General features: G+C 42.0%; 1 protein-coding gene across 1 annotated transcript; it reads left to right on the plus strand.

Moving 5' to 3' along the window:
• The first annotated feature begins 10,101 nt into the window (after window positions 1–10,101).
• On the plus strand, window positions 10,102–11,226 carry LOC139190794 (uncharacterized). Its single transcript, XM_070811272.1, has 2 exons — window positions 10,102–10,641; window positions 10,732–11,226. Exons 1-2 carry the CDS (start codon window positions 10,102–10,104, stop codon window positions 11,224–11,226), a joined length of 1,035 nt encoding a protein of 344 aa, XP_070667373.1.
• The last annotated feature ends 3,260 nt before the right edge of the window (window positions 11,227–14,486 follow it).

The following is a 14,486-nucleotide window of genomic DNA, read 5'->3' on the forward strand; positions in this document are numbered from 1 at the left end:
GATGTACCCCCGCCATAGTACTGGAGTACACTCACACAGGCTCCCTACGCCCTAAAGGATCCCCTTACAGATCTCTTTCTGAAGAACAGGAAAGTGAAAGACCAGATCTGAGTCTTCCACAGAGAACCCACCTGTGAATCCAGAATCTACAAACTATTAACTTTGAATATTATGATATACTAATGTTATCAAACAATAGCAGAAAGAATGATGAAAAGAGGAAGACGAAACGAAAGCTTTGTATATTCAGAAACACACATGAAATGCAATACATCCCAAATGACAGTTACAACAGCTATTTATAATAGCTAACCTTTCAACACAGAATGACTCAATTACCCTTTCTAACAACTTTCTTCTAACTAACTCAAACCAATTGATTAACCAATATAGTCACATGAATCAGTTATGACTATATGGTTATTACTCCCCCCTCAAACTGAGTTGAGCTACCGAAGTGAAGTTTGTTGCAAAACCAACTCCCAAGCCAAGAGTTCTGCAATGTTTTTGAAATATTGGACTATGTAACCCCTTGGTGAATACATCAGCTACCTGATCCTCTGTCAGAATATAATGAACCATAAGATCTCCTTTCTGGACCTTCTCACGCACAAAGTGATAATCGGTGTCAAGGTGTTTGATCTTGGAGTGAAAAACTGGATTAGAGCTTAGAGCCAATGCCGAGAGGTTATCACAGTACAAGGATGGTGGGACTGATATGGTTTGATGAATATCCTTAAAGACGGAGCGGATCCAAAACACATCAGCCGCACAGTGTGCTAATGCCTTGTACTCTGCCTCTGTAGAGCTTCGAGAGACTGTGGACTGCTTTTTAGACTGCCAAGAAATTGGATTTGCCCCAAGATACACAACAAACCCTGTAATGGATCTCCTGGTGTTGATATCTGCAGCCCAATCTGAGTCAGAATAAGCAGTTATATTGAAGTCCTTGCTTTTTGTATACTGTAAGCCATAGTCAATAGTGCCTTGTATATATCGCAAGATTCGTTTGACCAGAAACATATGTACATCAGTTGGTTGTGCCATGAATTGACAAACCATGTTCACCGAATGAGCTATATCAGGGCGAGTAAAAGTAAGGTATTGAAGAGCCCCAACTATACTTCTATAGTGACTCGGATCTGATAACATTGTTCCTTCACCAGCAAGAATTTGAGTATGAGGCTTAGATGGTGTGGAAGTAAACTTGCAGGTCTCCATGCCTGCCTTTTTTAACACATCCTTAGCATATTTAGTTTGGGAGATAAACAAGGAACCATCATCTCGATACTGTATATGCAGCCCCAAAAAGTAGGTTAACCGCCCCATATCTTTGAGATCAAACACACCAGCAAGATCATCAATTACAGACTGTAGTTTAACTGAGTTTGAACCAGTGAGAATTATGTCATCAACATACAACAATAAAAGGATTATGTCGCCACCATCAAGTTTGACAAATAGACTACTATTTGAAAGAGAGGATTGAAATCCAATAGCAGGAAGAAAGCTAGTAAATTTGGAATTCCAAGCTCGAGGAGCCTGTTTTAACCCATAAAGGGATTTAACCAATTTGCAGACATGATCAGGACATGAAGCATCCACAAACCCCTGTGGTTGTTTCATATAAACCTCTTCTTCCAAGTCTCCATGAAGAAAAGCGTTTTTGATATCAAGTTGCCTTAGTTGCCAACTGAACTGAGCTGCTAAGGCTAAGATAAGTCGTACAGTGGTATGTCTAACCACTAGACTGAATGTCTCTGAGTAATCCAAGCCGTGCTCCTGAGAGTACCCTTGTGCCACCAACCGGGCCTTGAACCTAGATATGCTACCATCGGGATTTTTCTTGACCTTATACACCCACTTACTTCCAATAATAGACCGATGGGATGGAGGTGGAACAAGGATCCAAGTGCCTTGAGTTTTCAGTACATTAAATTCCTCTTGCATGGCAAGTTGCCATTCTGGCTTCAATGATGCAGCTTTAAAATTTCTAGGTTCTTCTCCATCCGTGATGTCAGCAAGAAATGAAAAACCTCCAGACAAAGTTGTACGGAAGTTGGTAGAAAAATCAGCAGAGAATAACTCATCAAGATGTAAGGAATGCAACTGAGGTAGAGAAGCAAGACATCCCACATAACTCTTCTTAACAATGGTACTAGTTTTTAACCTGGTTTGGATACAATTCTGATTGACATCTGTGATGACTGAATTATTAGGATGTGAAGAAGAGGTAAAAGGAAGAACTACCTGGAGTTGTGCAGGATCAATGACAGGAAACAAATGAGTAGTGATCGGTGAAGAGGAATGAGCATAAGGTGTTCCAGACCCCTGATTTTCGAATGTTGTTGAGACATGATCTTCTGATGTAGTAGTATGTGGAGAAAGTATTTCTATGCCTAATTGAGATAAAGAGTTCTGTGAGTCTGCAGAATCTGTAGGTCTCCTTGCATGTGACATTGGTATAGAAACAATAACAGGTACATCCCTTGGTTGTGCATGTTCCTCATGTCTATCCACCCGTGCAGGGCTTGTGTGTTGAACCATTTTCGCAGGAAATAAAGACTCATCAAAACAGACATGTCTAGAAATGATAAACTTCTTGGTCTGTAAGTTATAACAAATCACTCCTTTGTACCCCTGTGAATAGCCCAAGAATGCACACATCATTGAGCGTGGTTGTAACTTATTAATGTTGTAGGGTCTCAGCCATGGAAATACAGCAGAGCCAAAAATCTTAAGAGATTGTATATCAGGTACCTTCTTGTACAAAAACAAGTATGGAGAACTGAAAGACAAACTTTTGCAAGGCATGTTATTGATTAACAAAACTGAATGTGCACAAGCAAAGGACCATAACTCAGAAGGTAAACCAGAAGCACTAAGAAGAGTGATTGCAGTTTCCAAAATATGTCTATGTTTCCTTTCTGCCACTCCGTTCTGTTGAGGAGTATAAGGGCAAGATATGAGCTGCAAGATGCCCTTGTCAGCTAGAAATGAAGTAAAACTCTTGCTTGTATATTCCCCTCCCCCATCTGTTTGCAATGACTTGATTGATGTACCAAATTGATTAAGAATAAACTTGTAGAACTTAACAAAGATGGTAAACACATCAGATTTATTGCTCATGGGAAATATCCAAACAAATCTTGTATATTCATCAACAAATGTTACATAATACCTATATCCCTCTATGGATCTTACAGGTGATGGACCCCAGACATCAGTATGTACTTTCTGAAAAGGAAAGGTACACCTATCAGTTCTAACCGAAAATGGAATCCTAGACATCTTGCCTTGAATACAAGAGATACAAGTACTATAATTATCATCTGTTTGTACTGAAATATTTGACTGTTTCAACATTGTAGACAGTACATCATGAGCTGGATGTCCCAATCTCTGATGCCAGATAGTATTCTTCACTGCTTTTCCCAAATAAGCTGCTGGATACTTTGTTATGAACTGAGAACCCTTTGTACTTGTAACCACAGGGATCTGGAACAATTCCTTAGGCCTACTCTTTCCGTGGTACACTATCTCCTTTGTCTTCTTGTCCTGCACAAAGAATAAACTCCTAGCAATATTAGGCACATGTAAAACTTTATTAAGAATCAGGGAACGTTTAGGAGTGTGAAGCATAGTGGAACCAATATTCTTAATTGGTATACCTGTACCATTCCCAATTGTTATCTTCTCAGATCCCTCAAAAGGTATTACTTGAGAGAGAGCACTAATATCAGAAGTGATATGATGTGACGCACCAGAATCAACAATCCAAGCATCGGGAGGAAGAAATTGAGAAGTCTGTTGTGCATTCATTGCAGACAATGATGGAGGTGGAGGTTGTCTATGATAAGCATAGTTTCCTCTTTGATAGCAATCCAAGGCTGAGTGACCCCTCTTCCCACATATTTGACATTCGACGACAACACCCGTAGTTGGGACATTTGAATTCCTGTGAAAGCAATTTACTGCAGTGTGTCCTCGTTTGTTGCAAATCTGACACTCAATCAGCACTGTAGTCCTAGTATCAACCATACCTGACCAATGATTATTTCCATTCCCAGATTGTCTTGAACCCCCTGAATTGCCAGAACTATATCCCCTTCCTCTGAAGCCATTGTTATTTATGTAATTGTTACCACCTCTATAGTTATTGTGACCTCTATAGTTATTCCCAAAAGATCCAGACTGTGCATTCAAAGACTGTGGTCTAGGTGCATTTTGACCACTGTAATTTGCAGAAAAACCGTAACCAACTAAGTCATTTGGAAACTGAGGTGGAGGTTGAGAATAATATGATTGTTGAACTGGAGGTGGTGGTAGGGACGGTTGTGCAGCATAAGGTACAGCAGTGAGAGTACCAGTGCTAGCAGTGATAGCTGGAATATGTTCATGACTGTGAGAATTGGAAGATGAAGCAGAAGAACCAGAACCAGTGTTGGAACTAGAACTTGACCCTTGAACGTAGAGTGCTGATAGTGTATTCAGTTCACCTTCAATTTCCCTTTCAGTACCAAGTAACAGTGCTCTAAACTCCTTCAACGTGAGTGTAGATTCCCTGGCCAATATAACAGTACGAATAACACCATACTCCCTAGGTAATCCAGCAAGACCAGCAATCATAACATCATTATCTGAGATAGATTCACCTGCAGCACTAAGTTGTTCTCTAATATGTTTAAGCCTCAACAGATATTTATCAACCGTATCGGACCCTTTTTGAATTGTGTGTAATTCAGTTTTCAAATGATTGATTCTGGATTTAGACACAGTAGCATATCGATCAACCAGATTATTCCAAGCTTCATGCGCCGTTCGACACCCAATCACATACTCCATAGCCTCATCAGTAAGAGTAGCAAGCAAGAGGCTCAACAAAGCCATATCAGTTGTTTCCCATTCAGTATACACCCCTGTGATCTCCCTTGTGACCCCGGTATTTGAATCAACAACAAACTTTGATGGACAATGAGTTGTACCATCAAAATGACCAAACAACTTATATCCTTTTAACACCGACTGAAACTGAAACGCCCACTTGGCAAAATTATCATCCCTAAGCTTGATAGTAAGCATTCCTAAAACACCTTCAACTTTAAACGAAGACGCAACCATGAGAGACAAATGAACACTGCCACAGATCAAAACCAACTAACCAGAGAGATTAACACCTTGGACAACACAAGAAAGATTGACACTTTCTTGCAATCAGATCTTGAATCAAACAAATACGAACAACCTTCTTGAAACTGATATACCAGAATAGCCCTATCAACCCGTCAATTACCTAACGCACAAACACTATATCAGAATTCATTCACCAATTCACCAATGCAGGAGAAATCATAACAGAATCCCTAATTCACAAGAATCATGACAGAATCTCAAACTCTATTAAAAACACAACTACTATATCAGAATTCATTCATCAACTCAGGAGAAATCATAACAGAATCCCCAATGCATAAGAATCATAACAGATTCTCAAACTCCATTATTATCCAGAAACAAAATCAACATTCAAGACACAAACCCAGATGAAGAAACATGAACGATATCACCTGAAAGGAATCAATTCTTCAAACACAACGCCAATCCTTCGAACACCAGTGGAAACGGCAGTAGCCCAATCGACCAAAGAACCCAGCAAAAGAAATCCTTAGGGGAACCACCAAGAAACTGAACCAGAGTAGCGGAAGAAACCCTAGGATCGAAAACGGCAGCGAGCCTTCTCCGGCGATGATACCATATTAACTTTGAATATTATGATATACTAATGTTATCAAACAATAGCATAAAGAATGATGAAAAGAGGAAGACGAAACGAAAGCTTTGTATATTCAGAAACACACATGAAATGCAATACATCCCAAATGACAGTTACAACAGCTATTTATAATAGCTAACCTTTCAATACAGAATGACTCAATTACCCTTTCTAACAACTTTCTTCTAACTAACTCAAACCAATTGATTAACCAATATAGTTACATGAATCAGTTATGACTATATGGTTATTACAAACACCAGCTTTGTTTTCCTAGACTTCGAACCTTCCGATTAATGACATCTGGATCTTTCAAAATGGCAGTCCTACATTATTCAAAAACCCACAACCCCTGGGCATACAAATATTACCTGCTTTGCTCTTCCTAGGTACAGTAGCCGAACCTAGATCTTAGATCTCCCTCATCCGCCGAGCCACAGAACCCCTTCCTTACGAGAACCACAGAAACCCTCCTTACAAGGAACCTACTCCATGTTTCCTTTCACTTAGATTTTTCGATTCCATAATATTTGACCATAGCTTCTTGTACACTGCATATTCTTTAACTTCAGTGGGCTCTGATGTTCTGTGCAACAATTATTATGGCTAGGAAAATAAATCTTCTGAGCTCTGGGTCCCACTCCCATAATCACATTATCCCAAAAGTGAGGGGAGAGCGACCTTTTCGTGAAACTCATGTAACGCTTATCTTTCCTTTTAGTTGTCGTCGTACCTTACCCTGATTAGTTTACTGTTTACTGATGGTTTGGTCCTTTTATTTTGTCATTGTCATTTATCATCTAGAATTTTTGTTATACGATTACTCTCCAAACATTTATAAATATTTCTTCACCGTCAAATTTTCATATTTTTATTCTCTATTTGTACTTGTCACATGGACAACTTGTGAAATTATCTATATATCTTTGTATAGTATCGACTCATTTAAGTAGGGGCAAAATGACATTTTAACCTTCTTAAATAACTAACATGTTGTCATGTGAAAAATGTAGACGGAATAATGGATGCATGTTGAGTAGGTCTGGTAAACGGATCGTGTCTATCTTGTTCTTGTCGTTTTCGTATAACACCTGTTATTTTAACGGATCGTGTCGTGTTACACCCGTTATGACACGTTAAGAAAAAAATATATTTTTTCTTAACTGTCAAAACTTGGCCACTCACGCGGATAGCAAATGGGCTATTAAACAGCCAATCATTGGGCTTGAGACAAAAGAAAAGGTTAATTGACAGACATCCCTTGAAAAATTGCCCATGTTTGCCTTGTGAAATGCGCATGGAATCATATGAGAGAAATGCTAAGAAAATTCTTTCAAACAAAAAATTTATATGAATTTTTTGTTATTTTATGTTTTTTGCATAATTATCGTATTAATATTATAAAATATTGTGTTAAAAAAATAAAATAAAATGATAAAGAGTCCATATAAAGATTTAATTTGAGAAAGTCTCTTTAATATTTCTGAACAGATGGAGGTGACACATTTTCATCCGGACCATAGTCTGGATGGTTGATTTAAATGGAAATTGATCATTTCCGGATCCCTTCTTCCTAATCCACCAAATCAGAGAATCTATGCCATTGAAATTTGATCCAACAACTACAAACAAGAGCTCACTTTAAAAGTTATAATAATTTCAGCATTTGATCAAATTTCAATAACACATATTTTTTAATTTAGTGGATCAGAAAGAGGGGATCCGGAGAGGATTCCTTTCCGATTTAAACTACTTTTTTCAAGTAGTATGTTTCGCTTTAAGGAACATAGAAAAGATGCATCACAACACATTGATTGCAGTATTGGTAACCCATATAAGAGGACCTACTTTTTGGACAAAAAAATAGGACCTACTAGTAACATAAGTTGATCTTCTCTCCTCCATGAGAGTTTTCTCTCCTCTGTGAGAGTCCGCTTGAGTGCGAGCCTTTCTCCCTAGAGTTTTTCTGTGGGTGGATGTCCTGTTCCCTTTCTTTTCCATCCCTTTCCTTTCTCAACCCCTATCCTGATTTTGGTCCCTTTAGATCTGGTGGTTGGTTTTGCCTTTTCACGGAGGTCTTCGCCTATCCTTTTACCTACCCATCCTTTCCAATTGAATGAGTAATCGGGGTCGATTTCTCGAGTTTTTCCCCTGTATCTTCCTCTCTTACCTATCACTAATTCTATTTATTATCCTCCACCTTCCAAGTCCTACCAAAGTTATTGCCTAAGGAGGGGTTTTTGCTTTCGGCCTACGGTGCTGTGGGGTCTATATCTACTTATTTACTCTGGAGGTTGTCCCTGGCACAATGAATGGTACCAGATCTGGAAGATCCGACGGAAGAGGGGGAGATGTTTGGACTGGTCCAATTCTGGTAATAAATGGGGACGCAGCGAGCGCACCTATCAGATCTGGGAGATTCGACACAAGAAGAAGGGATAGGTCGAACTGTCCAACTCTGGCAATTAATGAGGACGTGGCGAGCACACCTACCTTCGATTTGATCTTTGTCAGCTCAACTAATTCAGATTTCCTCAGTTGTAGATACGCCCTCACAATTGTCTTTATGGTGAGTATGGTCTGTTTACCGCAGGAACATGTAAAGGCTTTTGAGGTGTTTGAAAGAACGTGCGTTTCTGTTGAAGTCTCTGATACAGATATCACTGTGTACCTGTTAACACCAACTGTGAATACGGGACAATTAACAGGAAAGGAATGGAGACAAATGGCTCGCCCAAAAGTTGAGGAGTTAGTGGTCCACCTTGAGCACTCTATGGATCTATCTTCAATGGAACATGGTGTTAAATTGGTGGGTGAGGCCCTGGTTGACAGGAAATTGAACAAATGGGGAATTAGGAATATTCTACGCTCTGCTTGGAAGGATTTTGGGGAGGTGGATATTAAATGGGTTAGGGATAATTTGTTTGTCATTACATTTCAAGATGAAACCATGGCAACAAGGATTCTAGCTCAAGTTCTGTGGGCAGTAATGAAACAAAAATTCTCTGTCAAGAAATGGCCCCCTGAACTAGCGTTAGAGGAGGTCAAGATGGCGGTCGTTCCCTTTTGGGTCCAGATTAGGGGGTCCCTTTAAGTCTCACTACAACAGCTAATGTCAAACGTCTAATGGCAAATGTGGGGGATTTCATTGAGCTGGAGGACCCGACCAAAGCCCGTGGATTTCTAAGGGTCAAAGTCAATGTCAATACTGCGAATCCACTAATCAACGGTTGCTAGTTGAAAAGAGAACATAATAAAGATACTTGGGTGGAATTTAGGTATGAACGGTTACAGGACTTTTGCTATAGGTGTGGATGTATTGGCCATGCCAATACTGAGTGCTCTTTCGCACCTAACAGGGGAGGTGCAGCAGGGTACGGGGAATAGATGAAAGCGGGGCCGATCAGGGATGAGGTTGATATCAGAAGACCGATGCTTTTGGGGTTAGGGGAAAGGAGAAAGGCGGGTGATGTGAGAGATGGCCCACCTCCTTCCTCACATGGAAGCTCCGCCGGTATTGGATTGAGTGGACAATGGGACAGTAGGAGAATGGCGGCGGACATTGAACCCAGAGAGACACTAATCCCAAACCAACTTGGAAGAAAGAAGTGGCATCGGAGGTCACGTATGATGGTTGGGACAAGGAATTTCACACAAAAATGGATCGTGCCGACTAGAGAAAGGCAGTCTTCCTGGTCCTTTGGGCAAGATACCATCCTGCTAGATTCCAACTTTGGCATTCCTAGGCAGATGGGCTATAATCAATCAGCTAGAGTTGAAGATATTAACGAGGGATTGAACCATATGCAGGGTGCTGTTGAGTGGGGGAATAAAGCGGAGGAACCTCCAGGAAGGGAGAGGGAGACTATCTACTCCAATCAGGCTGAGGCTAGTCAGATGAAAAGAGGAGGAGATCTTCTATGTCTCAAAATGGTTCAGTCACCCCTTAAAAAAACCAAATGTCTAGGGGATGGGAAGGCACAAAAAGGAAAGATGACTGATTACTTGGGAGGCTCGAGTATCCCGGAACGAAGCCTAATGCTAGAACATACTATGGTAGCAGATGAGGAGAATTGGGATGTCCCGATTGTGGTTCAGAATCTGTGGGAATATGTAGTGGGGGTCTCGAAAACAGAAAGGAATAATCTGATGAGAAGAACGGGCGATGTGGCTCGGGGTGGTGGCGGCTGGCCTACAACAGTCGCACGTTCGCCATGATACACATATTCTGGAACTGCCGGGGTCTTGGGTCAGACACGGTAGTTCGGGCCCTTCATGGACTAATAAGGAATCGCAGACCCTCTATGATCTTTCTAGCAGAAACTAAAATGAAAGATCATAGAATTGATGGAGTTAGGAGACGTATGGGTTTTTTGAATGGGTTCAATGTAACTCCAATTGGGAGAGCGGGAGGGTTAAGTCTGTGGTGGGATGATACGGTGGAGGTTGAAATTCTCTTTTCTTCAAAACATATAATTGATGCCAGAATGATGGAGAAAGGAGCTCATAGGTGGGTTCGATTTACGGGAGTTTATGGTACTTCCTATAGATATGAAAAGGTCAAATTTTGGAATTGGATGAGCACTTACTTCTCACCTTCAGATATGCCTTGGTTATGTGGAGGAGATTTCAACGAATTCTTGTGGGATTCGGAGAAGGCTGGAGGATCTCAGGTGCTTTACAATCGGCCCCGGTACCTTGAAAGTTGCTTGAACTCCTCTGAGCTGTTGGATCTGGACTTTAATGGTCCAGCTTTTACTTGGCGGGGCATGAGAAACGGATCTCTGGTGGAAGAACGTCTGGATAGGGGATTATGCAATAGGAATTGGCAAGATGTTTGGCCAAATACGACGGTTACTCACGGGACGGTTTTGGGATCGGATCATTGCCCGATTATTATCCAAACTGAACCGGATGCAAGGAGGGGCAGGAAATTGTTTCAATTTGAGGCGTTCTAGGCTAAGGAAGTGGATTGCAAAGAAGTGGTGAGGAAGAGTTGGGTCTGTCGGGAAGATGAGGGTGCCCAAGAGAGATGGCTTAAAAAGATTAATGACTGCCGGTCTCAGCTTATCCGATGGAGCCAAAATAAATTTAAGATGAGGAGCTATCAGATTGACTATCTGTTGGAGCAACTGGGGGAGTTACAAAAAAATTGGGGACCGCATAGAGAGGAAATTTTAGAGAAGTCTAGGTTGATTGATACGCTATGGGCGCAGGAAGAGAGTTTCTGGCAACAACGATCTCGGGTTAAGTGGTTAAGGGAGGGATATGCTAACACCAAGTTCTTCCATCAGACCACGCTTCAACGACGCAGAAGAAACAAGGTGCTAAAAATAAGAAACTCTAATGGTGACTGGGTGGAAAACCCCAATCAGGTTAGAAGACTGGTGGACGAGCATTTTATGACTTCGTTCAGGTCGGGGGGGGGACCGAAACTGGGGGACAACTCTTGACTGCTTAACTTCGATGGTGACAAAAGAGATGAATGCAGTGCTTATGGCGCCAGTCTTGGAAGAGGAGGTCAAAGCTGCGGCTCTAAATATGGGTGGTCTGAAAGCTCCGGGCCCTGATGGCTTTCAAGGGGTGTTTTATCATACGTTCTGGGAGAACATTGTGGGGGATGTAAACGATCTGGTCCGATCTATAATTATGGGGCAGGACAACCCTATAAATTTAAACTCCACCTACATTGTTTTGATTCCAAAGGTGCAGAATCCTGAGATGGTGTCGCAGTTCCGTCCCATAAGCCTTTGCAACTATTCTTACAAGATCTTATCCAAAGTGTTGGCGAATCGTTTAAAGCCTATCTTGACTGAGATTATTTCCCCTATGCAGAATGCTTTTGTTGCGGGTAGACAGATCCAAGACAATATTCGACTAGCCCATGAGGTGTTTCACTTCCTGAAAGTTCGAAAAGCTAAGAGAAGGTTCGAAGTTGGTATTAAGCTTGATATGCAGAAGGCTTATGACAGGGTGGAATGGGACTTCCTGGATGCAGTCATGGAAAGGATGGGCTTTGGGATTTCTTGGAGGAAGCTTATTATGGGTTGTGTTTCTTCAGTTAACTTTGCGGTCCTTCTGAATGGACAACCTGGTGAGAAATTTGCTCATTCTCATGGACTTCGTCAGGGAGATCCCCTATCGCCTTACTTATTTCTCCTGGTGGGTAAGGTTCTTTCCAGAATGATTCAGGAGGCTGTTGAGAGGAGACAACTGGAAGGGGTGAAGTTGAGTGTGGCTGGTCCGGTTATTTCACACATTTTTTTTACGGATGATACGTTAATCTTCCTGAAGGAGGATAGGAAGAATTGTAATAACTTGGTCGACCTCCTTAAGGATTATTGTAACGCCTCTGGGCAAGCAATTAATATGCAGAAATCTAGTGTTTTCTTTGGGAACAACGTTCAATCGACTTTATCCGAAGAGTTGGGAAACATTCTGGGAATGACTGTTGTGGAAAACCCAGGTTCCTACCTGGGGGTACCTGCTATTTGGGGTCGCTCGAAGAAACTAGGATTAGCTTATGTGAAGGGCCGGATCTTGGGGAAGTTACAAGGATGGAAGCAAAGCATGTTATCTAGAGCAGGAAATGAGGTGTTAATCAAAGCCGTTGTCCAGGCCATTCCCGCTTACCCTATGAATATTTTTAAGTTTCCTGCTACCCTTTGTAAGGAATTGGATGCATTGATTGCTAAATTTTGGTGGGATGATTCTAGTGGGAGACGGAAAACTCACTGGGTATCTATGGAGACTTTGGGTTTACCAAAGCATTTGGGTGGCATGGGGTTCAGAAACTTCCAGGATTTCAATGATGCTCTCCTTGCCAAGCAGTGTTGGCGTTTGATTGTTGAACCTGACTCGTTGTGGGCTCAAGTGATGAAGGCTCGGTATTTTTCGAATTGCTCATTTCTGGATGCTACCAAAGGTGACCGCACTTCTTGGGCTTGGTCAAGCCTTCTGGTAGGAAGGGATTTGATTCAAAAGGGTGCTCATTGGCAAATCATGGGTGGGGAGGAGGTTCGGCTATGGGTTGATAGATGGCTGCCTGCATTACTGTTGGGACATCCATCTCCCTCGGGTGATGTTGCAGTGACCAGGAACACTCGGGTAAGTTCTATAATTTGCCCATCTTCCAAGACCTGGGACTTTGAGTTTCTCCTGCCCTTCTTGTCGGCGGAGGAGTGTGCGGCTATTAGAGACACCCCTATTGGGAACCCTCGGAGGAAGGACCGGTTGGTTTGGGCATCCAACAGAAATGGCAGCTATTCGGTTAAGTCGGGTTATTTATGGTTACAGTTGCAATCCCTTTCGTTGATAGATCATCGTTCCCCCATCTCTCGTTCTGTTCCGGAGTTGCTGTGGAAGGGAATTTGGAGGGTCAAGGTGCCGGCCAAGGTTAGACTTTTTCTTTGGAGCTCGCTCCACAACGCTTTAGTTACTGTGGCGGTGTTGTTTCAAAGACGTTCTTCTCCAACCCCTATTTGCCCAATCTGTCTTTGTCAGGAGGAATCTGTTGAGCATCTTCTTCTATCCTGCCCATGGGTCTTTTCAATTTGGTCTGGTGGGGCTCTTAAGTACAATATCCAGGTTGGGATCTTCTCTAGCTGGGGTGCTTGGCTGCATGCTGTCTTCACTTCTAATTTGGGTTCTTTGGCGAGTAAAGAGTGGGTTCAGACTTATATGGCTTTCACGTGTTGGCATATTTGGAAGTCCCGTTGTGATTATGTCTTTAACCAGGTCCCTATCATTCCCTCTAAGGTTATTATGGGTATTGGTTTTTCTGTTGCTGAATTCTTGAATGCCAGATCGGTCCCTGTGAACTCGCAGTCGGTGGATCGTGGTCTGGTCAGGCAGCTTTGCAGGTGGACTCCCCCTGTTTCCCCTTTTGTTAAATTGAACGTGGATGCTAGCTGGTCTCGGGTGAATAATTCTGGGTTTGCTGCGGTAGTGGCTCGGGATGCTAGGGGGATTTTATTGCTGCTGTGAGGTATCCCATTGTTGCGTCTTGCGTTGCAATGGCCGAGGCTTTGGCTCTGCTCCGTGGTTGTGAGTTAGCGGTCTCTCTGAATTTTAGCTAAGTCATTTTTGAATCTGATTCCCTTGAATCTATCTCTTGTCTTTCGAATTCTCTTCTGAATGGCAATTGGGTGGCTTTCCCTATCTTGGCAAATGCTTGGGATTTGGGTGAATCTTTCCAGAATTGTCACTGGTCTTAGGTCCCAAGATCGGCCAATATGGCGGCGGATTCTCTTGCGTCGTTTGGTAATTTGGAGATGTGTAATGTTGTTTGGGTCAATCGACCCCCATCTTCTTTGGTCTTTGTCCTGAACAATGATGGTTTACCTTGTCCTCATTAGTTTCTCCCTTTGGCAGTGTTGAGGGCGACGCTTAGCTTTGCTGCTGCGTCTTATTTGTTGTACCCCTCTGCGCTGTCTTTGTGGTTTGATTGTGTTTGCCTTTGTATTGGCTTTCGGTGTTTGCTTTGGCCTCTTGGCCCTGGAATGGCTTTCTCAGTTTGCCAAAAAAAAAAAAAAAAAGAACCTACTTTGAACAGTGGAAGCTTACATTCACATTGAAACCGTAATTGGACTGAAAACGATATGAATTTCGAGATTTGCATAGCTAAATACTTGCACTAGTAATAACTAAAGGATATCACAGCGTGGCAATTGAATATTGAATACTTAGAGCTCCGGTACGTTTGAACTCTAAA

The sequence above is a fragment of the Malus domestica genome, chromosome 13, assembly GCF_042453785.1.
Source record: "Malus domestica chromosome 13, GDT2T_hap1".
NCBI lineage: Eukaryota > Viridiplantae > Streptophyta > Magnoliopsida > Rosales > Rosaceae > Malus > Malus domestica.